Here is a 24,292-nt window from a genome sequence, read left to right on the forward strand (position 1 = left end):
CTCCCCTCGCGGAGACCACGCCCCCTTTCCTCCGGCCGCGCCCACCACATGAAGCCCCGCCCTCCCCCGGTGCTACCGGCCGCGGCTGCGCGGTGCCGCTGTCCGACTGACGCGGGTAGGCGGGGGCGCGAGGCGAGGCGGTGACGCGTGACGCAGGAGCCGGCTGGGTACGTCCAGTGCCGGCGGGCGGAGCTCCGCCCCGTGGCTGCTCGCGCTCGCCGGCCGGCCGGCGTCTGGCTGTCAGGCGCCGCCGAGCCCGAGTCGCTGCTGCCGCCGCCGCCGCCCCCCGCCTTCCTTCCTTCCCCCGCCGGGCCCGAGGAGACACCGAGGGCGGCCATGAAGATCTGGAGCTCGGAGCATGTGTTCGGGTGAGGGGCCGGGCGGGGAGGGCTGCGTGAGGGGCGGCGAGCTTCCCTCCCCCCCACGCTCGCGCGGCGGCCGTTGAACGGCGGCGCCGCTCCTTCCACCGCCCGGGCCGGGCCGTAGGGGGCGGGGGGGGGGGGGAAGCCGGTCCCTGCCGGGGTGAAGGCGAGGCGGAACTAGGAAATACTGCGGGCGCGGCCGGAGGAGGGAGGCCGCCGGCGGCTCCTGACCGGTTATGCCGGTAGCCGGGGAAAGGGACGGGGACACCGGCTTCTGGCGGCGGTAAATCCTCCGGTGAGGGGGAGGAGGTGGGCTGGGGAGGGCCCCCGGCGGTGCCTCAGCGCTTTCCCCCGCGCTGCCGATCCGTCATCACCTGGAGCTTTTCCCTGCCTGGTCGGACCCCGTGCCAGGGGCTCCCCCGCCGCAACAGGGCAGCGGTAGGGCCGGCCCGACAGCTTAATGGCTTGGGAAAGATGTGGGTAGTTAAGGAAAAATAACTTCAACACCATAAAAAAACCCAGCAAAGCAACCCCAAACTGCTGACGTACTTGATGATGTATTCCAAGAGGTATGGGCAGAGTGGCTGTGTATCTCGCCTTAGCCATCACATACCCTCACAGAGATACCTAGCAGCCAGCCATTAAGTGACAGCTGAGGAGTTTTCTTACTGTCAGTCCTTTTCTGCATTAAACATATTTATAACATGGTTCTGGTCATCCAATTCCACTTTTGTGTAATGAGGGAGCAGTAGGCCAAAGTATCAACAGGTACGTAACTCTTACTCAAGCTGACGTGGAGGTTCAGTTCCAATGTGGCTCTTAAAATACCACTGATAACTCATCTGCTACAGGCCTCTTAAAAGTCTGGAAACCTGAAGAGCACCAGTGGTGACAGTTCTTAAAATATGTACAAAGTATCCCAGATGTGCAGTTTTAGTCTTTAATTACATTAACGCAACTGAATTCATTATGCTGACATAGGTAGTAGGCGTTCAACTTTAGCATTAGTCTGGTATAAGTAAACTGTAGCTTCTAATATGAAATGACATGCAGAGGCTAGTAAAGGCTGCTTGTGTATGGCATAACTTGCGAGTTTGAGATCAACATCTGTCACCTGGGAGACACAAACTCGATATTTATTTGGCATTTTCTCATCGACATCTGTATTGGAACCCTTATGGTGTAATGTGTGCTGTGCGGGTGCAGATAGTTCAGCTCAGGGCTTAATAAAATATTGTTGTGCCTTATCAGATCTCTGACTCTTAAAATCTCTCAAGGACATTTAACAGAAATTTGACCTTTTCAGTTTGTGTACCTTCTGTTGATTATGATGTATAGTTACTGAAGATAACGAGGAATGGTCCTCCAGCTCTCCTTCTGATATAGGAATTGAAGGCTCTATTTTTCCCGCTTGCACCAATAAAGCTGAAAGACCTTTTCTTACTCTTCTTGTTGGAAAAAGAACTTATTTTTCCAAGCTCCTGTTTGTTCTGGCGGTGGTGTACTGCTGATGCTCTTCTGTACCGGTCTATTTTAAGACTAAAAGTAGTGTTCTTAAAAATCAAATCCGTTTAGGGCCCTAAGTGCAACTCTTATGTACAAGTTGGCACCCCTAAGCCTTCTTAAGTTAGGTATTGATAGTTGAATTTTTAAAAGTACTTTTAAAGGTTATAAACCTTTCATTCCAGATCTATTAGCTATTCTGAATATAGAAATCACTGCTTAGGGACAGAATTTCTGTATTGGATCAAGCCCATGATTTCTCTGGCCTCCTCTGTTTCAGAAGAAGGTATATGAAGACCCACAAGAAAAGGTGTGTGGATAGCCCATCCGCCATTAATGGGGCTGCTCTGAACCCAGGACTCTAACATTAGCAAAACTTGTTGCATAAAAACAGTTCTGTATTGCGAAGAGTACCCATAAATGTAATTCATGCTAACAAGCTGCTGGAAGCAGGAGTACAGGTCCAGACTTAAGGCAGTGAGCTGATCTGGTTTCTGAAAATCCGTTTCTTTATTTTGAACTTCCTGATTTTTTTTTTTAGTTTAATTAAATTTCACTTTGCTTTTTTGCTATAGGAAGAAACAGAAGCTAATGATTTCTTCTTTAGTTTATGTGGTGTGCTTAGAATTACAGAAGAATTCGTTGTTGGAGTGGACTTCTGGAGGTCATCTAGTCCAGCCTCCTTCTCAAAGCAGGGCTAACTTAAATGTTAGGTCAGGTTGCTTTTCCGGTTGAGTTCCGAAATGAATCGGGATTTAACAATCTCTGTGGGCAGCTACCCTGTCATTGTGGGTTTTTTTGCACAGCTAATTGGAATGTCACTTGTAGCAGTTTGTGACTGTTGTCCCTTGCCCTCATTTCTGTTACTCTTGGGTTAATAATTCTTTTTTTCACTCTGTAGAAAGGAATATTTTTTTCCTGTTTGTGTGTCAATACTTTCTTATTGCCTTTCTAAACATCACTTGGGATGACTTTTGGCAGCTGTGAAGTTGTACAGCATGTGCCATGTTACGCAAGCTAGATCCCTGATTTAGTGTTGTCTGAATATTTGCAATTAAATACACAATAGTTATAAATACTGTCTCCTCTTCTTTTTACAGACACCCTTGGGATACAGTGATCAAAGCTGCTATGAGAAAGTATCCCAACCCAATGAATCCGTGTGTGGTAGGAGTAGATGTCCTCGACAGAAGCCTTGATAACCAGGGGAGGTTGCATAGTCACCGTCTTCTCAGCACAGAGTGGGGACTGCCAAGTATTGTAAAAGCGGTACGTTTTTACAGTCTTAATGGTTTGTTAAGGGTGGGATGCATTTTTATCTCATCATCCAAATTGGAGCTGAATTCAAAGTAAAAGCTTAATTTATAGGCAATATTATCCCCAAAATCACATAAGTTGTAATTAGCGTACTTTGTAGCAAGAATATGCTGTAGACTTTAATATGCCTGTAGTGTGTGTATGTCTGTGCATGCCTTCCAGACTGGTCTGTGTGGCTGATACAACCTACCAGGATATAGTCTTGCCACTGATCACAGCGTTCTGGTATCCATAAATTACTTTGTATTTATTTGGGGTCACTAAGAACTTGACATTTATGCATTTCAGGGTTTTTTTTAATATATTTTAGCACTTTTTATTTTTTAATTTTTTTATTTCTTCACTTTCAGATTTTAGGAACAAGTAGAACTCTGACTTACATTGAGGAACATTCTGTGGTAGATCCAGTGGAAAAAAAGATGGAGCTTTGCTCAACTAATGTGAGTGGTAGCTTAAGAAGTTTCTGGTAATTAGTTCTGGAGATTAGATGGTTTGCTCTTAACATTTAGATTAGAAATGTGTTTGCATCTTTCATCAGGAGGTGGCGATTTCCATGTCTTAATTGGCATCTTAGTTGGCTCTTTTTTTCCCCCTCCTTATTCTTCCCACAAATAGGAAACTTTAAATACTTTGGAATCAAACATTTGTGATTCTGTTTTTAATGTAAGATTATTTCTCAGAATGGATGTAAAGTAGTCTGACTTTTAGATGAATAGCTTGTTCTACATTACACTGCCATTTGCAACAAAAGTTTTAATTTAAAATGCCTTTTTTCCAAAAATGAAAATGAAGTAGTATGCTGTATTTTGGTATCCTGGGAACTTGAAACTATCAGATTTAAAGTGGAGTTGTCTGTAGGAGAGCCTTGTCTCTGTACAAGAGGCATTGTCTTTCCTGAGTATTAATTTTCTGTACACTCCAAATAGCATTATGGTGGTCTTGGTCTTGAAGAGCCTGTCTGAATTGCATGCCATAAATCAGATAAGACTCAGCACTCAGAGAAAACAAATGGAAAGCTGTTTGTGCTTTGTAGTGTGAATTGGAACTTAGATTGATATAATTAGATCTAGGATAGGAGAAGATGCATCACCCTTTATAGGTCTTTTTATTGACTGTGTTCTGGGTTTTATATTCTGCGTAGACTGCTTTGTCTCTGACATTAAACTGGGGTCTCTGCTATTGAGTGGTGCTCTTGATAACAGTAAAATGAAAGCAGGAAGTGAGGATTTCAGCTCTTTTTTTCTTTTTAAGATTACTCTTACAAACTTGGTGTCTGTTGATGAGAGACTGGTTTACACACCTCATCCTGAAAACCCTGAAAAGTAAGTTGAGGATGTTTGTGTGCTTCTTTGTGTATAGGAGACATTATGTTAGTCCAGTTCAGTTTAGGTATTAACTTTTCTTTATATTCTCTTGCAGAACTGTGCTAACTCAAGAAGCAATTATTACTGTTAAAGGCATTAGCTTGAGCAGTTATCTGGAAAGCTTAATGGCAAACACAATATCTTCTAATGCCAGAAAGGTACATCTTTATTCTGTTTATTCCCTCTCTCCCCCCATCCCTACCTTTCTTTTTGTTGAAATAGTAATTGTCAGTCATGTGTGCTGAATGCTATATTTAATTTCTCTAAACTTTGTGCACAGAGTTTCAAAAGATTTTTTTTTTGTCGGACCTCAGCAAGTAGAATATAATTTCCTAAAGCATGAAAAGGTTTCACTACTAAATTTTTGTTTTTCAACTAATATTGCACATCAGAACACACAATCTTCAATGTGTATGCTACAGTTACATGTAGCATACACATATTATTGTTTTTTTCTTCCCAAAGCACCTTTTTAAACACTAACCTCCTATTTCCAGGAGTTAGTGCTAGTAGTGAATATTACTTCCTTTTCAGCCTTTATAATTTGGATTTAATGATAGTATATTTTCTATGCTGCTTTGTCAGTTGTTCCAGTTCCTATCCATTATTGAGCTGTCTCCTTGCCCTTGGCTGAAAGTAAGGTAGTGTAAGCAGAGGCATATTCTTTGAAGAGATGAAACTATGCTGGCTTTTGTAGGTAACACTACACCAACTCCTCTGTCTCATGCTTGCTTTTTCTACTTGGCTTGTGGCCATGGAACTGTACTTCAGCACAGGCAGATCTATGGGAGTGCTTATTTTGGGCACGTTGTCCTACCCTTCTTCGGGGTAGGTGGGAAAGAAATGGGGTTGCTAGAGAAGCATAGACATCACTGCCTAACAGCAGGATGAGCGCATCTGAAATTTGAGTTTGTGCTCTGCATTGATGGAGAGGTTCAGCACAGTGGGAATCTGGCCCAGGTAACCCCTGCTATGCCAGTGAGCCTGTGTTTTGACCAGCCCTTTGTCCTTGTGAGAGATGTTGCTTGACCGAGGCAGCGTAAGCCAACTTGACAGGATGTATTGACCAACTAGATCAGAGAGGAGATAGCCTCCTTTTCCTTCCTTCTGTGTGCTTCTCCAAAAATAAGAGGAAAACAGGTTAAAATCAGGGGCTGGGGAAGGAGTGATGGGTAATTTCTAGACACTGAAGAGTAACTAGCTGAGTGGTCTCTGTGTTTGTTTGAAAGTCATAAATGGAATGTATCTCAGATAAATTACGATTCTATTTTGATCCGGTTTCCATTTAGAAGTCTCTGTGGGGTATATATTCTTGAAAGACAAGTCCAAACCCTGTCTCACCACCAAATTTCGGGCTAACTCGGAGGTAGCAAAGCACTAGCTAGTTGAAATGGCCAGATAACTGGAGGCATTTAAAAGTCCTGGCTGAATTCCTCTTGTGGCATCTGTTACATTTGCATGTCTCTGTTGAACTCAGAGAAAGAGTGTAAATATTTCTTGCTATCTGTTCAGGTGTTGCCTGTGTGAGAGCTTGATTTCTTTTAAAGATTGTTCTCTTGTTCTGCCATTTTCAAGGAACACACTGGCTCATAAGCTTCTTGCAAATCAAGACCTTCTTGTCCTGTGTGTTTCACTGAAGAGTCTCTTCGGAGATTTTGAACTTGGCATAAATTTATGCTTGCTGTTACCAGCCCTTTCTTTGCTAGTCAGTAACCTACTCTGCTATTACTAGCTCTTCTTGCATGCTGTGCTGTGCCTCTGTGCTCTTAGCACCCCTCTTAAAGTCACTGAAAAATGTTCTGTTGTTCTGAAGTAATAGGAAGTAAATATATTTTGCTCTGAGGTAGAGGTGGCAGATGATGCATTATTATTTTTAATGACGATGGAAAAATCATTTGCCATATGTTGTAAATCTTTTTTGTGTTACTCCAGGGGTGGGATGCTATTGAGTGGATAATTCAAAATTCTGAAAGCGCTCTAAGCTAGCAGTTCTCCACATCTACAGTTTGTACTAACTAGTGGTAATGCCAGCATTCTTCTTCTTGGTACAGCATTTCAGCTTTCTAGCAAATATGTGCATGGATTGTTGTCATGTGAATTTCGTAAATTAACCCGCATGTATGTTTTATATACATTGCATACAGGAATGGCAAACATGTTCATTGCACTGCAGTTGTAGAGAGTGAGAGTAGGTCAGATCTAGACTGGATCAATTAACCCGTGCCTATGCCACTGGACAACCAACTTGCTGCAGCTTATGGTTTGAAAGTGGAATGATGACTGCAGATAACTAGGCATGCAAATGAGTTACCCCCACCAAGTGTTTGATCTGGTCCTGGTTTCTGTGATTTCCATTTGTAAAACTGGTACCTGAAGAAATTAATAAATTGGTTAATGTCTGGAATTGGCATTATAAAAATGAAACAGAATTGTACTCTTAGGATGCAAAATTGATTTCTTGAAAGAGATTGCACAACAGGGGTAATCTTTTGCATAGTGAAATTGTATTTGCTTTTCTTATGCCTGAGGAATATTGTTGCCCTTCTGTGAACTGTGGAAATCTGTACAAAGCTTGAAGCTGTCAGAATGCCAGGCTGTTCGTGTTTTTCATTGGTCTTGTAGTTTTATTCATTTCGGTAGTGACGTGTCCCTTAAGCAACGTGACTATGAAAAAACTTGACTTCAAGGCTGAGAGAACTGAGTGTACTTGCCTCTGTGCTACCTCTGTGCAGACTGTTTTCCTTCCATGAGTCAGTGTAGCCTGTCTCTGTCATTCCTGTATTGGCTTATGCTTCAACTAATAAGATCCCTTAAAAAAAAAAAAAAAAGAAAAAATCCATGATGCTGCTTCTCCTACTTAAGAACACAGGGCTTTTTACACTGCTTACTTTGAGATCAGTGTATGCCATGAGTGTTTGCTTTTACGTTCTCATTCCACTAGGCTTTTATGGCTGTTTTTCTGGAAAACATCAACTACAAAGGCTTAGCATTTATCAGTCAATCACTTAAGCTCTACCAACAAATCTTCATCTGCAGCGTTTGGTCTGCCAAACACGTCATACTGCTAACATATGCAATAAAGACTAATATAATATGCATGCTCGGTTATGAATGTGCTTGCTTAATGACATACTACAGAATTTGTTGTACAGTATGAAACTTTATAGATCAATCCTCTGTCAGATTTTTTTTTTTTTTTTTGGTAACTGGGTAGTTCCACAGTACTTGGAGGCTTTGCATCTTGTTAAGATTTGTAACTTAATTTCCTGTGCAGAATATTCCTGAAATCTTCCCTGCCAATGTCACCAGTTCATTCTTAGCAGCAAAATAAAGCATGTAGCATATGCAGGTCTCAGGAAACGTGCATACTTATGTAGTCTCAAAAGCTGAAGGAAATATCTTGGGGCTCCAGTTGAATGTTGGGGATTTTTAAATTTTATTTTATTTTATCGTGTCAACAGATATATCAACTAAAACACTGTGATCTGGTTGTTTCATAGCCGGGGCCTGTAAAGAATCTCAGTATTTTTCTACTGAGCATTTTCTACGTCAGAGGTTTTGACTTTCCGAAAAGTCTTCTTTGTGCAATTAGACAAAAATAAGATCTAAGCTGTTGCTGTCTTACTCAGTTCTCTCTGCCTGTGTCACCTAAGAGAGGACCTTTTAACTTGACTTTTAAATACCCAAATGCGTGCTTACTGAAAGATGACTCCCCCCCTCTCCCCCCGCTTTGTTCCTTAGGGAGCACTCCACTCGGCTAATTCACGGCTAGGTACAACTTGCTGCTATGCGGTAGCCTACTCCTCTCTGGGTGCTTTTGTCCGTGCTTTGCTGGTGGGTCCAGGTCTTGCACAGGATGTAGAGATGGTGGAAGTTACCACCTGCTGAAGCATGGTCGATTTGGTGCCTACATGGAAGGAACTCAGAAGTTAAATCATATTCTTCTAAGGACTTTTTTCAGCAACCTGTACTTAAACTGGACAATTTAAATAACGTTTTCTTGATTATTGCCAGTATTTTTTAAAGGCATACCTTGAACTAAGTTCTTAAAGATACTAGTTCTTGAGGTAGTTCTGGATAGGGCTGAATCCCCCTTTCTGAGCTCTGGCGAAGAGCTGAACGCTTTGTTGTGATACACGGGTGGCTCTTCTCGGGTTAAGGACTGCCTGCCAGTGCAGACGTAGCAATTAGTGTTTATTCTCTGAGTCCCTGTAATATGAAGAACTTGAAGAGAAACAAGAGTCAGCCCTTCACTGAACTTAATGAGAGTTTTGAGATAAATATGCTCTTATTCATAATAAAACTTTATTTCTTTTAATAGGTTACGCTTTGCAGCCTGGAACTGGGCTTTTAATATTATTCCAGGGTAATGTTTCTAGCCTCCAAAAAAATCTTCAAGAGCATGTGTGGGTTTTGTTTGGGCACTTTTTTTTTTTTTAAGGTTTTCAAAGGTGTTTATGCAGATCCTTGTAGATGCTTATTGATTTATAAAATATAACAGCAAATTCTGGACACTTGAAGAGGTTTTTGTTCACTTTATCACCTATAATGCACGCAACAAAAATAGTACGTCAGAGTTCAGAATAACTCTCTGTGTGTGGAGGGCTGTTCCCCTTTCCCTTAGTCTCTGCAGAGGGCTTGAACACTGGATCTCCTGAAGGCTTAGGACTTTTTAGGCTCAGACCCTTTATCTCCAGGACTGTTCTAGACTTGGCCAGAGCCATGTGGCTCCCAGTTACTGCTCTCCACTGTCTGCACTTACTCTTAGTAGGGTAGTAGAGGGGAATGTCTCTTGGCTTCTCTTTAGGTGAAAAAAGGCCAGGTGTTTTCCCGGTCTGATCCCATCTGCTTGCTTTGGCAAAAGCTGTCGTTCTGAGATTGTGGGGCTCTACGATCTTGCACTTTTGTTTAGTTGAAGTGCTTCTCTCTATTTTCTTGGCTTCATTGTGTGGCTGGCTGCGTGCTTATCTTGTGGTCATTGGGGGGCAGCTGCTACAGGGTCTTCTTAAGGCAAAAGGTTTTTGACATGCTTATTTTGCTGGATTCCTCAGCTCTTATTAAAGCATGGGCTGTCAGCGCCTAGCTTTGAGGCACTGCCATTCTGACAGCTGAACAGAGAAAGACCGTACCTTGATATAAAATGTGTGACTATAATCTCAGTCTGGTTTATAATCTATAATCTCAGTCTGAAAAATTGCTGTGCATGAATATAAGAATTCAGTGCGAGTCCATCCCTGAACTCTTGCTAGATATCAAATCAATTAGTTGCTACTTCAAAGAGCAGAAGGCTATCTTTCTTTGTCCTGGATCTTCTCAAAAACTGCCCATATAACTTGGCTAATGAATCTGAGAACAGTATCTAGGCTTTGCCATAAATTTGCTGATATTCTTTGGGGGGTGGGAGCAGCAAACAGTAAAACCAGCAATATTCTTACATAAGGGAACAACTGCTGAATTAGGCTTTTTGCCTGGGTGCGCTCCAGCTCACACCAGTATTGCATTTACTGCTTGCTTATGGGTTAAGCAAATGCCTTTGCAGTGAAGTTTCCGTAAGAAGAGGCTCAGAAATTACCAATATAATCTGGTATCAAACTGTGCAGGACACATGGAGTTAATTTTAAAACAAGTCTCATGTCTGACAGAGGAAAAACTATAGAAACATGAGCAGTGGTGTTGTCTCTATTCTGATCCTAAATTCCAGTATTTTCCTGGCAGGGTCGGGATGCCCTGGAGTGGGTGATCAGCAAACTAAACACAGAACTGGAGGAGCTGAAGTCAACGCGTGAGGGCATGAAACCAGCCATGGCAGCAGCGTCAACAGAAAAATAAGACCAAAAATACCAAGTAACCAACAGAAAAGGTTTAGTCTGCAGACTGCTTCATAGATCTCCCTTCCAAGGCTGATCTGTATAGGTTTTATATATTTATAAGAATACTGGATCAGCGGAAAAGTAACCTCATCCGTCATCTCCACAGCAGCTCCTGTTGCCTACTGAAGATTAAATTGACCTCCTGCAGACGCTCTTTTAATTTAAACAATTTATTTTTAACACTGGAAACAACACTTAGCACATTTAAAACTGCCTAAATGTGCCTTTTTGTAACAAAGATAGAGAGTATGTTATATTTACACCATCTCGGTTTTTCGTACTCAAACTTGAAAAGAATGCATGTGTGGTATTAAGGATTTTCCATGTGAACATTTGTTCTGTGAAGGGCTGATGATAGGTACTAGAGCACTGAATTTTGTCTGTTTTGTAATCTGATAGTGTCTTATAACCATTTAAAGGGAACTGCGTGAGTCAGAACATGATACTGTAGAATTAGATATCTATCTAGAGGATCATCCCAAAAAACTAAAACTTGTTTGGTACTATCTTTTCCTGTATTGTTTAAATGTGCTGCCTGAACATGACACACAGCTACTTTACCTCTTAGATGTTTTTATCCAAACAAAGATAAAGTTTCTATTGATGTTAATAGCCCAAAACAGTTTTTTGGCGGGGAGAAGGGTATAATTTATTTTCATATTTATTAACTTGCTCTAGTTCCTCCCCTCCCTATGAGGAGAGGAGTAGTAATTCCTGGAAGGTGCTGGAAAATACTTCCCGTATTTATCTCTAAGAAGGGTACTTGTAGGCTACTTGAATGAAGAGACTGTGCTCTTCCGCTGGTCCCTGCTCTTCACATCATGTCTTAACTGAGGGGGAGGCTGATGCAATAACCAGAGGAGTTGAAATCAGAAATAAGCTGGAAATTTGAAATCCAAAGGGTAAGGTCTCAAGAACATGCACTTTTCACGCCCTGATGGAGAAGAACAAGAGTACAAGAAAAACAAACGGACTCTACTTTTTGAGTGCTTTCTACTAACTATTGACTACCAGTGCAATTGAATGTTTTTTCAACACTTTTCCACATTGGTACAAAATGGTTTTAGGATAATTTTAAATGATTCTCATAATCTAGAAAAATGCTGCTGAAACTGCAGAAGTTGTCTCCTATAAAACATGCATTAATTGGTAAAATTCCTAGCCTTGTCTGATGTTCACAACGTTTTCATATTTGGTCCAGGCGTAGTATATGATGTTTCTTAGACAGCCCTCTGTTAGGGCATTTAAACTTATTTTTTGGTGTGCACACAAAGTGAAATAAATGTTGCAAGGATGTTTAGTCATTCAAGTGGCAAGCCTGTGTTTAGGAGCTGTTAAAGAGCATGAGTAACTTCTAGAAAGCTAGAAGAGTAAAATGTTGGTCACTGTTTTGATCTGGTAATTTTAAAGTGTTTGTAGCTTAAGAGAAATTTCAGTGTTCGTATTCTGGTTAGTTTGAAAGTGAACATTAATTTGGGTGTAACTATAGTTTCACTAAATTACATGATCCTAATGAATAAACTTAATTTAAAAAGATGTATATATATTAGTTGAAAGCAATTAAATGAGTAGCTTATATTTACATTGCTCTTTTTATATGGACCTAAAGCCTTTCTTATTTTGGAACAGAAACTTAGATCTTAAAGTCTGATAGCAGCTCCTTTCCAGAAGATACGCTGGATAGCTTTGGTGTAGGTCAGCTGTGCCTCTCAGAAGAGTGACGCCAGTTCCTGGATAAAGAATGCAGAAGGTGTTCTAGCTCCTGGTGGCGTTCTGCTAGGAAGGGGAGTGCAGCTATGGCAGAGCTCTGCAAACGAAAGGAAAAGATGAGTAAGTGTGTGTGCATGTGGAAACCTGTAGTACAGCATTTCCATAGATGCCTACTGGAGACAATGATAACGTAACTGTCGGGGGAGTAGAAGAGTCTTTGGAGAGGTTCATATATTGCTTCAGCTTGGAAGAATTGTCTGAAGCTGCTTCTTGCATCGTGTTTGGAATAATTACTCAGTGTTGTCTTAAAGCCAACTGACTTTTGTGTAGCACCTTCCAGCACTAGCTGGTGTCCCAGAAAAGTCACCACAGGCTCCTTTATTCTGTCTGTGGCTGGACTCCTCTGCTGCGCCTTAGGGTCAGTACCAGTTATGAACCAATTTTCTGGATTACTTTCTTTGCACTTTGTTTCCTTCTTCCAGAAACAAATCCTTGCCCGCTTGTGTTGCACCATCTCCTTTCTGTTTCATTCCCTGCTGGTTCCGGGCTGCTGCTTCTCCACATTTCATACTATTTGGGAACGATATGGCGAGGTGTTTGGCTTGCCAGTCTGTCTGCTGCTCCGCTCACCTTGGATCAGCACCTTGCCTGCTTGTGCTCAGCCCTCTTCTGCTTTTCTCCAGGCTAAATGGGAGTTGGGAAGCTTTGGGAAGGAAAAAGACTAATTTCTTCCAGAGGCCAGTTTTATCACCCAGCTGCCTCTCTCTGCTGATGGACAGTGCTGCTGGTTCTCACCCTGGCCTTGGGGTGGGGGACATTCCTGTGCCTCTGGGCTTATTGATCTTCCTGTGGTTGCTCATTTTGCCAGTATACAAAGGACCTTGCAGGCGGTGGTCACACTGGGACCAAGTAGGCTCCAGCGTTTAGCAGATGAAGTGATTCTTAATTTCCTGCACGCCTTCACTCTTCTGCTTTCTGCTCATCTAGTTTGCATACGGGGGGGGGGGGGGCCCAGGGTGTCCCACCCTTCTTCTCCCTTGACCATGTGACTCTTCTCCATGGGGTCTGGTGGGACCTGTAGCTGTATGTTCAGCCCTGCTGTGCTTAACGCTGGTTTTGAAGCACTCCATTTCTCACCCCAGTTCTGTCACTATTACAGTCTGAGTTGACCCCTTGGGGCAAAACCCCCCTACCTTTGGAACCTACTTGTCTTGGGCCTTCCCTCGGGAAACTCCCCCATCTTGTCTTTATTTACTGGAAATGGCTAAAAAATACTTCTGAAGTCAGTTTTATGTGGTGTGCATTGACTGAGGGGGGTCTGTCAAACAGAAAGCCACGTGTGAGGGAAGGTGCCAGGCTCCGTGCGGGATTTGGTGCCAGCGTAGCAGGTCTCCAGGTTGGTTAGAAGTTGGACTGCTCACCCTGCCCAGTAACGACAGCTGCGTCGCGCGCCTGCTGTGGAAGGCTGAAGGTGGGGTGATAGATGGTTCCTGAACGCAGGGAAACAGTGAGGGAAGATGGCAGCAGTGATTCCCAGGGTGTGGCAAACTGGGCATGTTAGTTCTTGGCCCTGAAGGATTTTAAGGTGTTGAAGATACCAAACTTGAGGTAACCTCTGGTTTTTGGTTGATGTCTGTTTTCCATGCTAACGCAGGCGGGCTCGTGTTAGCAACAAAAGGCATTAACTTAAAATGGCGCCATCAAATCATCTTGTGTGTAATCAGGTGTTCTGTTTTGTTTTCTGACTTGCCCTTATACCAGTGTCCTCCATGCCTGCCCCCCCCCCCCCAAACTTCTTACTTCTTTTTCCCCCGCCAGGTCAGGAGGCACTATGGGGGAAGGGTTGTATTTGTTGGGAAAAGGGGCAATCCTAGTAGAAGCTGCAGTATTCTTGAAAGATTTGCTTAACACAAGTGAAGGCACTGAATTGCAGCACTTAACGTGTACCGGGAACTGATGTACAGCACATTATCAGGCATTGATGTACGTGACGATGTAAGAAAGTAGCACTGCGTAAGATGACATTCCTTGATGTGACAGTTTTAATTTAGAATCTTCAGGTGGAGCAGCGGGTGACACCTTTCCTATTCTTGCATCTTCCTAGATTGTAAGCTGTGAAGGGCAGGACTCTGTAAAGTGTCTGTGTACCCTATGGTGCTATATTAAATAAATGACATCCTCAGTTTAAAAAAAAACCAAACAAACCACTTCTGGGTGTATCTGCTGTAACATAAAATGGGCGGTTGGTTTTCAGAGAAGGCTGGAGAAACGCTGGTGTTTGTTAGTGTGTGCTGGGTAAGCAGCGGGACCCAGTACCAGGCTCCCTGGAGCTCGCCGTTAGCCACACACCCTGCTGGCCAAAAGCTCTGCAGGCGGCGTTGGTGCCTGACCTGGTAACTCCACGTGGGTCTGGCGCCGCATCATTTTGCAGTAAAACAGGGAAGTCCTCTAAAGTTATTAGCCTTGACTTGTAATAAGGCCTTATTTATCCAATAAACTGTCTTCTTACCCCACCAACAGTATTTGCCGCGAGTGAAAATCATGCAGGGCATGTGCTAGCTTTTTAGTCGCAGCTCCAGGAGGCAGGTCATGCTTTTGCTATCAGTCTAGTCAAGGAGAAGGCATTTTTGTGAAGCACAATTCCTGTCCTCTTAATTCTTCCACAGCTGAGGTGATTGAGGTCTGCGTCTCATTTTACTGGAAGGCACCTGCAAGTAAAATAGTCAGTAAGGGCTCCTGATTTGGGGCCCTGCTGGAACAAGACTTCCCTGTTCTACTCTTGTATGGTTTTGTTTCTAACCTAGCTAAACTCTGCAGCAGCGGCGGTTCAGGGCTCTACCTGACCAAACACCACGGACCGTGCCCATACCAGCTGTGCTGGGTGAGAACCGATGCTCGCTGGCTTTACAGTTAGCTCAAGAAAGCGAGAGCAATGTGCTGCCATTTTAAAGAACTTTTTTTTTTTATTAGTAACGCATAAACAAGAAATTGCATTTCAGTACCACATAACATGAGAACAAGCAGAAGACGATTCTATCGCCTTTCTCTGTTAGAGCTGATGCCCCGGTGTACCTGAAGCCGCACAGACGGTACATGCGCAGTGACAGCACAGAAGCAGGAGAAGTTTGAAGGGGAAGGGCTTGTGCTTTGGGCCTGTTAATGTCCAAAAAGTGCATCTCCTGTTTGGGATTTTCTTTGTTCCTTTATTAAAAGGTGGGGTTTGGGGAGGGGGAACCAGCTTTAACAGAAATACAGCACAAATACACTCCTTGTATCTTCATTTTTGCTTTCCAACGTACCCACCAGCCCCTTCGGTACAACCAAGCCAGACTTGGGCCTTGGCCTCTACCCGTCCTGTAAGCTGGGCCATGAGAATGGAGCCTCTCTCTCTTTATACACACATCAACTTAACTGGTGCTTATTTCCACCAAGCTTTGGAAGCCAACCTCCTGCAGAAGTTGCATCGACTCATGCCCGTGTCCTTTAATTCTGGCTTTAGCACCCCCTGAAAGCCTGTGATTGTTAAATCCCACACGGCAATGTTTGCCCCACAGGCTGTCCTGCAGAAGCCAAGCCATCTCTGCCTCCCCCTGTGCAGCGCTGACGTGACTCCGGTTAGGGAAAGGCAGGGAGGAGCTGTAGCTTAACGTGAGCGCTACAACTGTGTGGGAGGCACCAAGAATGTTTTTTGGGTTTTTTGTTGTTTTTTTTTTTCACACTGGTTCCTCACCTTTTTTGCACGTGCAGGGTTTTTTTAATCAAATGGGTTACTAATCAAACAGGTCTTTTCCAGCTGTGACTACTTGTAGCCTGGCACCTCGAAAGACTGTCTCCTTAAAAATGTATTTTTTATTAGCTATGGAAAGGTCCATTCCACAGGGCTTCCTCTAGAACTGTTCTGCAAAAACCACCTTGAAGACCTTGGCAGAGTGCAGCGGCTTCTGTCGTCATTTCGGGACAGGGAGCGCAGGCTCCCCGCGTCTCTGGCGCTGGGGTCAGCCAGGCGCTGCCCCTGCGGAACAGCCCCACCAGAGGAGAAGCTGAAAAGTTACTGGAGTTTAGTGCAAATGAACTAAAGCTGCTGCTGCATAAAATCTGCTGTGTCTATTTGGTAACCGTTTAGCTTCATCTCCTGGTTCTGCCCTATGACATTCGCCGAGTGGGCGGGCTGCCGTGGTAAAATTCATTCCCAAATCTTTGCTTGTTAAGTGTTGTAACTTTTCAGCTATCTGGAATTCAGTGCACCTGGAAGTGGTGCTCATCACTTTCAAGTACGAAAAGCTGATGGAAACTTGCAGTGCAGGATCCTACTAGCCCTGACGCTGAGCGCTCGCCTCTCACAACTCCTGCGGCAGTTGTAACCACTTTGTAGTCCCTGTTTTTGCAAATGGGGACCCCGGGGCGTGGAAGGGCTCACAGCTCGTGCCAGGTAAACTGAGCAACAAGAGCAGCTCTGGGATCTTTCAATGTCAAGCTGAGAATGTGAGGAGGGCCCTGGGCCCCCGGAACTCGTGGATGCTGCCCAGCACCCACCTCTCACACGCGGTAGCACCGGCTCTGCCAGCGGGAGGGGACTGCGGCGCTGGACTTGACGGAGCTGCCGTGAGGACAAAGCTCATGGAGTTAGTTACACTTATGTGTCAGGAAATGGGTTCTGTGTCTTGTGTATCACATCCAACTGAGCTAACGGCCCTCGCTGGTTGGTCTCCTGCCAGGAAATTTTGATGAACAGTAATTCCAGGTACCCAAAAAAAAAAATCTGAAACACAGCCGTAAAAATCAGACAGAAACAACAAAACAGATCTTTATAACTGGTATCAATATTCATAAACATTCTCAGATTGGCCTTAGGATACATACATACAAAATAAGAAGAAATAAACCAGAGCAGCTCCAAGTTATCAACATGGAAATACTATAAAATTTCATGGTAACGTTAACATAATCCATATGCTGTAGCACCAGAGCGTACAGTCGCAGCACCTTTCCCTCGTGCCTGTGTGTGCTGTCACCGTTTCACAGATGAGACTGAGCTCCTACGAAAGACATTCCTAAAAGATGTAGGGAGCTGCTGGATGAGGTAAAGCAGGAAGGTAGCCACCAGGAGTCTAAAGTTGGAGTTTCTAAATTAGTTTTAACCTATAGAGCATGCAGCCGGTAGCTAACCGTGGAAGCTGACGCTGAACTTGCCTGGGGGAGAAAAGGGAAGCTTGAAAGAGAAGAGAGAACAACGTAATAGTTGTGGTAACAATGTTCTCTCTGCTTCTGGTTTTAAAACTAAAAACAATCCATCAAAAACCTCTCCAAAAGACTGCCAGCATTTCTCTCCCAAAGCTGAGGGATGGAGATTTCCCAAAGCCCGTAGGACATGCAGAACAAGCTCCCCTCGGCTAGAGACCGGCAGTGTTGGAAGCAGCAACACGTAGGTAAGGGAGGGAGCGGGCTGGGAGCGATGACTCGGTGCTAATCACATCACTGGGGTTACACAAGCAGTTTTATTGCTATTCTAAGAATACTTCAACATGTTTCCGTCCCTTCATGCAACCCAGCCGCTGTTCAGCTGTTATTCAATCACTTTCATTAACAATTCTTTGCCAAAAGAAACATCTGACCAATCTGCAAAACTATAAAAGCACAAAGAAGAAAAGGAGAGAGGCAGAAGCTTTAAATCAGCTTCCACACGAATAATTAACACAGACAAAGGCTATAACGGAAAGGCATTTTATTTTCGCCAGGTAACACCCCTCCCTGTATAAAGGAAGTAAGGGGGAAGGGGGGAAAACAAAACCAAAGCCCCAAAGCAACATCGTCACCGTGAAGGTTTGAAGCTTCAGGTTTTAGAGAAGCGAGAGAGCGGCAGCAAAGGGCAGCTCCCTCCCTGCCCCCCCGCCGCCCTGCGGCAGAGCTGGTCTTGCACCCTCCACAACCAGCTTCACGTACAAAACAAGACCGATGCTGCCAGTGGCATCTGGAACTCCTTGGGTCTCCTACGATATATTTAAACAGACCTTGGGCATAATTAATGAAGCTAAAAAAAAAAAAATAAATAAATTCAAAAGATTGAAAAAATTCCTGGGAGGGAGCTCGCTGTGCTAGTCCCGCAGTCTTTTCAGCAGTGATTCACTCTAAAATGCCTATGGAGTGCAAACTGTAGTAGGGGGCCGAAAGCGTTAACCGTAATAAAGATAATACTCAACACACATATAAATAAGACTCATTTCCTTTTTAAAACATCATGGGAAAGTCAATTCCCGCTGCATGATTGATGGAGACTTCCTAAATATTAATAAATATATTACACGTATTTACAAGCTTCTGATTTCACCCTCTGACGCTAATGTGAAGTTCAGAGCGTAAATAGGACGTGCCGGGCAGCACCGCGGGGGAGGCAGGCAAATAAATGGCTGCAGCGGATTTGGGATGCTGGTGCAAGCAGCGAGATGATGGAAAGCTAAAAATAGCCCACTCCGCAGAGATCCAGGCAACAAGAGCTCCTTCAGGCTCCGCACGACAAACCAACCCCCTGCTTTCTCTTCTGTGGAACGAAATGCCAGGATAGTGCGGAGCAGCTGTGGCAGAGAGGAAAGGGATGGGAGGGAAGGGGGATGGAGGCAGCCCTCCGCACCACCTTTTCTGGCGCTTGCCGCAACGTGTGTCAGCACCCCAGAGGGTTTTTTTCCCAGGGAAAATGGCAGGTATCCATGCCGTGCCCCACGGCAGCTCCGCCTGAGCAACACGGAGCAGTTTGTACAACCATCGCGTTGTCGTTTGGTGTTCGTACCTGGGCTAGCGCAGCAGAGCCTGGCCTGAGCCAAGGGCTACTGGCCATCCCCGGAGGGCAAAGCTGGACCCCGAGGCTCTGCCGCTTCCCCAGAGCCGCCCCTGACACTGCCAAGGCGGAAGGGGACACGGGAGTGCCACTGGGGACTCATTTTCCTTTGCACACTCAGGATTTAGTCCTCGATCCTGCCTGCTCCGCGACAACCTACATCCCTCTCAAAGGGGAAAACAAACACGCTGGACACCCTGCACCTCAGGGGCTTGAGGACGCCAGGGAAGAGGGCTGCCAGCAGAGGACTGAGCCACTGTAGCATGTGGCTGGGGCATTTCCAGGAGGAAATGGTAAGAACAACAGGGGAGATGCAAAGCGAGATTTCACGCATTTCTTTCGGTCGAGTCTTCCCCATGCACCGTGCAGCAAACACGCGGCCTGGTTTTGGCACAGAAAGAAGAAAAAGTGCTGATGTGACTGAGATCAGGCGAGCCCTCCGGCAAGAGCAGACCTTTCCCATCCGTCTGTCTGTGCTGCTCACCCCCTGCAACCCTACAGCCTTGTCTCACGCCAGTTCTCCAGCTGCTTAAAGATGCCCGTTTCCAGAGGTACCCCGAGGAGAGGGCTGTGACAGCTGACCTTACACGGGACAGCCAAGCTGGAGACTTAGCCTTGAGCCCTGCTTTTCCTCTTTGCATTGGATCAGCAAAAATTAAAAACATTCTTTCGATAAGCCCTGCAATATGCAAAAATTCTCATTTTTCCAAGGGGGCGTTCAAAGAAAAATAAGGATGGATGAGTCCCTGGGAAGGTTTAAGGAGACTTTTGCATGTGCTTTTCAAATCAACTTAAAAAGACAGGATACGAGTGGCTGCTCCGAAGGCTGCAATGTAAGATATTTGAAGGGGAAGCCTTGTTCCCCCAGGGCTGCAGGAGGGAGCCCGCAGCGGGGCTGGAACCCAGCTACCGCAGGGGAACCATCCAGCCCCGGTGCCCCGCGGGCTCTGGACGGTGCCGTGCCTTCCCAGGGCTGGCGGGGCAGTCTGCCTCCTCTTGGGCTTATCCACGCACGAGATTTGGACGGGAGAATCTGTTTTGATTAACACATCTTTAAAATCATGTTACAGAAATCCAGACTCAGCTACTTTGGAGCAGTTCTGAGGTATCTCTCATTAATCTGAAGTATAGAAATGTTAATAAATAGATCTGAAACTTTTCTGCTATGTCATTCTATAATACACTGCTATATAGATATTAAATATGCCTCAGGGTATTAAAAATTTTATGAAAAAGTTACAGTAGTTGATTTTCAAGTATTAATAACTTGGCTATGTTAGCTTGTTTTTAAATACCAAAATGATCTGGCCCCAAATTATTGACTAAACTCTGTCTATGCCCGAATTTAAAAAAAGTATTTTGAATATAAAAAAAAGTGCAAAAAAGCATGAGACGTCAGTTAACGTTGTAACATTCTTGGAACTTCTAAACAACTAGTCTAGCACTCTTTCGTACGCAAATTAAAAAGGGAAAAAAAGAATGAAAAAAGGTAAAAGAAAAAAAGAGAGAGATTGCTCCCAATCTGAGACAGCACCGTCCCAAATTTCAGCAGAACACGAATTTTTACAGCCAAGTTACAAACCCCAGAAAAAATGGGGTTCTCAGTGGATATGCTGTCAAGACAGAACTACAGCAGTATTTGTGTGCTCCACTATAATACAAATGTACACCTTACCCACCATTTCCTCTGAGTAACGACGAGAACAACTTTACAGGTATTCAGTTAAAATTAGAAGCCTCCCTTATTTCCCATCCTCCCCCATAAACTGTACAAACTCTGTCTACTACTAAAATTCACTGCTACTAGTAGTCGTCATCATCATCATCATCATACATTCAAGATAGAAAGTAAACTACTAAAACCTGCTCAGGAGACACTTAGAAGTACACTAAGGCTTAAGAAGTACAGCAGCTCAGGGGAATGGCCAACCACACGGGCGAAGAGCTTCATCGCGTGTTTTGCTCCAGGACACAGACTTTGCAGAGTCCCGTGCTGAACCCTCATCTCAGAGCAACCGAAAACTGTTCAAAGAAAGACGGTTTTGACCACAGTCGCTCACGCTCGGTGTCTGGTGTGCGCTGCGACCCTTTGCTGTTTCGACTAGGACGTGAGCATTACTAGGGTGGTAACGCCAATATGACTTACTGTTTGCTACTCTGCTAACGCTGACGCTTTGTTAGATTTGGTTCTCCATTAAACATAGGTTTTCAGCTCATCTCCTGAAAAATGATTCAAAGCATGGTTAAAAAAAGACTGAAAGCAAGAAAAGGCTTTCTAGTTTCACCGCACGCATACAAAAGAAGCAACAATTTCAAACTATTGATTTTCTTCCGGCGCGAGCAGCTGACCCTGTTGCGTATCATTCTGCACAGATCTAAACATAGCATTTCTGCCTCTCTGGGAACCGTTGGAGTAGGAAATCCTGTGACCTAACGCAAATTCAAGCCAGTCAAGTGAAACCAAAGCAACGGGATGAGAATCCGGTCTCAGTGACCTTGCCCATGGATGATGACCTCATGAAGACATAAGCAAAAGAAAAGGCACAAGGCTCAGATCTCATTGATAGTCCTTTCAGAGGGGCAGTATTCAGAGGTTCCCGGCGACGACATGTAGAAGGACTGCGTTTTCCTTTTTAACCTGGCTCGCTTGTTGGCCAGAGATAGGCTGCGCCGGCTTGAATTGATGATTTCTGAAATAAACTTCTTGCAGTCCACGCACACCTCCATCGTGCTCCAGTCCTCCATTAATTCTTTGGGAAACTCTTCATGTGACTTATCCACAGATTTGGACCTTGAGGTCAACCTGAAAGCAAAAGAGCAGGACCTGTCACATTATTTAGCAGCACGGCAGCGGGCCCCAAGGGACACCTTCGGGAAACGGCACACCAGAATGGTCTTGATACAAATCTTCCTTTCTCCTGTCCCAAAAGTGACACCAGGAGACCAAACACTGGAGAGGAAAGCTTCTGCCAGCAAGACTGCAGGGTCACTAACTGAGGGTATGTGTAACATTTACCTTAACAAAAACAACCTTACTAATAACAACAACAAAGAGAAGGTGTGCTTGGCTATTTTGACACAACATCATAGCACTAGTGAGCGATGCAGAGGGTTTATACTGTCGATCGCATCAAAAAGGAGCATTACATTTAATTTCTCAGATTAGCTTTGACAACCATCTGCATGTAAGATATAAAACCAGTAGATAACTTGATAATGTCAAAGTGAAAATAGTGAAAATTAGAATTAGAAAAATTAGAGGGAAAAAAAAAAAAGATAAATCTGTGCAAGACATTGAGTGAGTGATTCTAGCCTGCAAGACTTATCTCCAAAGAGTCTATTCACACCAGAAAAAGACGTGCTATGGATATTTTTGCAGAGATGCTACAGAAATACAGTTGTGGGGTTTTTATTTGTGTTTTTTTTCTTTATTTACTCTCATTAATTTTCACCTGTAAAGTGAAAAATGTGTAAGACACACGGTTAGTGTGGCTATTTCTGTAAATCAAAGCAATAAGTGGAAGAGACATGGATTTGGAGGCTTCAGAAAAGCTACTACAAGCACCAGAAACATTGACAACTACAAAAACAGGCAGAGAGCGTCTTCTTAATGATTGATAACTCAGTATTTGGAAGCATTTCCAATAGACACATGTGATCCAGGGTTGTTTCTCACCTGGACATGCTCCGTAGCGATCGGTGGTGACTGGTAGAGGGTTTCTCTGGCCTCATAAAACTTTCTCCTCTTTGCAAGGTTGAAGGTCCCAGCGAGAAGATCGGGAGAGTAGAATATGGCTTTGATGGCAACCGCATCTGTCGAGAATAGCGGGAGGGACATGCAGTATCATTACAAAGATTACAGCTTTTTAGAAACGATCTAGCCATAAGTTTACGTACTTACTTTTTTGCAACACTGTGAGCATACAGGCCTGAGGAAGAAAGCAAGAGCATGAATCATTTCATTGGGAAAAATCACATTTAAATCAAGAATAAGGGATAAATGTTTTCAGGAGTTTGAATCCTCCCCCATCCTCCCCTCAAGCAAACATTAAAGCTTCTTCAATGTAATAACTTTAATCAGAGCATGAAGTCAAAAGCAAGGAGAAATGCTAAACAAGAACTACAGCTAAATTAAAAAATAGCAAAAAAAAAAAAAAAAAAAAGAGCAAGCTGTTTTTTCCTCTAAAGAAACATCCTTTGGTAAGTGACACAATAAGTCAGTGTTTCCATAGATCTCCAGACTTATTGTCTCACTGTTCAACTTAAAATTTTTCATTTTGCCTGCAAATGATTCCCTTTCCCTTCTCCTCCCCCTAATACTCCAAAAATAATCCAAAAGGTAAATTGTCTTGAAATGTTTTCCCCAACAACAGAGATTATGCAACTGTTGACTGGGGAGTCTGAATAAATTCCATCTCACGGTCTCATGAGCATAAAAGACAAATGAGCATTTATTTCACTTTTAGCCAAGAATTTCAGTTCAAGGAAGCAATTCTGTCACTTATAAAGGAACTGGGTTTGGATAATTTTTTTTTTAACAATGACTGTTACAGAAATAAAAACAATCAACAGTACACAGCAGAAACATTTGGGGGTTGCTAGTGTAGAAAGCAGTATTTTTCCCTCTGAAATGGCACTAATTTATTAACAGACATTAAATATTTACCTCTTACAGAACTGACAAGTGTAAGACCAGGTAAAGAAAGAAAACCTTCTTGTTCGACAGCAAAAGCAGAGCTGAAAGAGGAACAGAGGAGTCCACAACGTTAGGCAAAGTCCTGCACAACAACGACTTCATCTAGCAGTTGCCACCAGCGAGGCCCCAGCTGCAGTACTACATCCAGTTCTGGGGTCCATACTTCTAAGATGATATTGAAAAGAACGGTCCAGAATTGTATCTTCATATATTTAGAAATACTCCTTTAATTTTCTACCTAAATGAAATACTTGCCAGTTAATTACTAACTTATTTTTACTCCTCCCTCACTCATGTTCCTATCGTTACTACACAAAAAAGCAACGGGAAAGTAAGAATAACAGCAGTGAGGAAGGGTAACTTACAACTGAAGAACACAAGAACAAATGGGCATAAATTCAGCCATAAATACATTTAGGCTGGAAATTGTTCCTGACCACCTGGGTCAGGCTCTGGGGCACAAAGTTTTTGCCTGTGATAACATTTGATGATTTTCTTCCAATCCTACATTGCTGAAAACTAGAGGAGGTGCAGGAAAGAGCTATTATAGCAGTCTTACTTGAGGAAAACCTTCTTTATAGTGGGATAATAAATCCCATCTATTCAGTTTATTCAAAAGAGGTAGGAATCACTGCTTAAGA

General features: G+C 43.7%; 2 protein-coding genes across 4 annotated transcripts in view; one reads left to right on the forward strand and one right to left on the reverse strand.

Annotated features, from left to right (window-relative positions):
* The first annotated feature begins 170 nt into the window (after positions 1 to 170).
* Positions 171 to 11,026, forward strand: PRELID3A (PRELI domain containing 3A). 2 transcript variants are annotated; one of them, XM_054191739.1, is made up of 6 exons: positions 171 to 368; positions 2,966 to 3,134; positions 3,533 to 3,622; positions 4,434 to 4,504; positions 4,602 to 4,704; positions 6,479 to 10,254. In XM_054191739.1, exons 1-6 carry the CDS (start codon positions 337 to 339, stop codon positions 6,530 to 6,532), a joined length of 519 nt encoding a protein of 172 aa, XP_054047714.1. In that variant the 5' UTR covers positions 171 to 336; the 3' UTR covers positions 6,533 to 10,254. The 2 variants fall into 2 exon arrangements, with proteins under 2 accessions (XP_054047714.1, XP_054047713.1); XM_054191738.1 differs by lacking the exon at positions 6,479 to 10,254 and adding an exon at positions 10,262 to 11,026 and having other exon boundaries at positions 175 to 368.
* A 5,873-nt stretch (positions 11,027 to 16,899) lies between these two features.
* The window catches only part of SPIRE1 (spire type actin nucleation factor 1), a 135,592-nt gene continuing 128,199 nt past the window's right edge, over positions 16,900 to 24,292 (reverse strand). For both annotated transcript variants that reach the window (XM_054191735.1, XM_054191734.1), the window contains 4 exons: positions 23,622 to 23,692; positions 22,857 to 22,884; positions 22,632 to 22,768; positions 16,900 to 21,758 (listed from right to left, as the gene is read on the reverse strand). In XM_054191735.1, coding sequence (XP_054047710.1) covers positions 21,506 to 21,758; positions 22,632 to 22,768; positions 22,857 to 22,884; positions 23,622 to 23,692 — 489 coding nt within the window. In that variant the 3' untranslated portion in view covers positions 16,900 to 21,505. The remainder of the gene's footprint in view (positions 21,759 to 22,631; positions 22,769 to 22,856; positions 22,885 to 23,621; positions 23,693 to 24,292) is intronic.

Source organism: Rissa tridactyla, chromosome 2, assembly GCF_028500815.1.
Source record: "Rissa tridactyla isolate bRisTri1 chromosome 2, bRisTri1.patW.cur.20221130, whole genome shotgun sequence".
Taxonomy (NCBI): domain Eukaryota; kingdom Metazoa; phylum Chordata; class Aves; order Charadriiformes; family Laridae; genus Rissa; species Rissa tridactyla.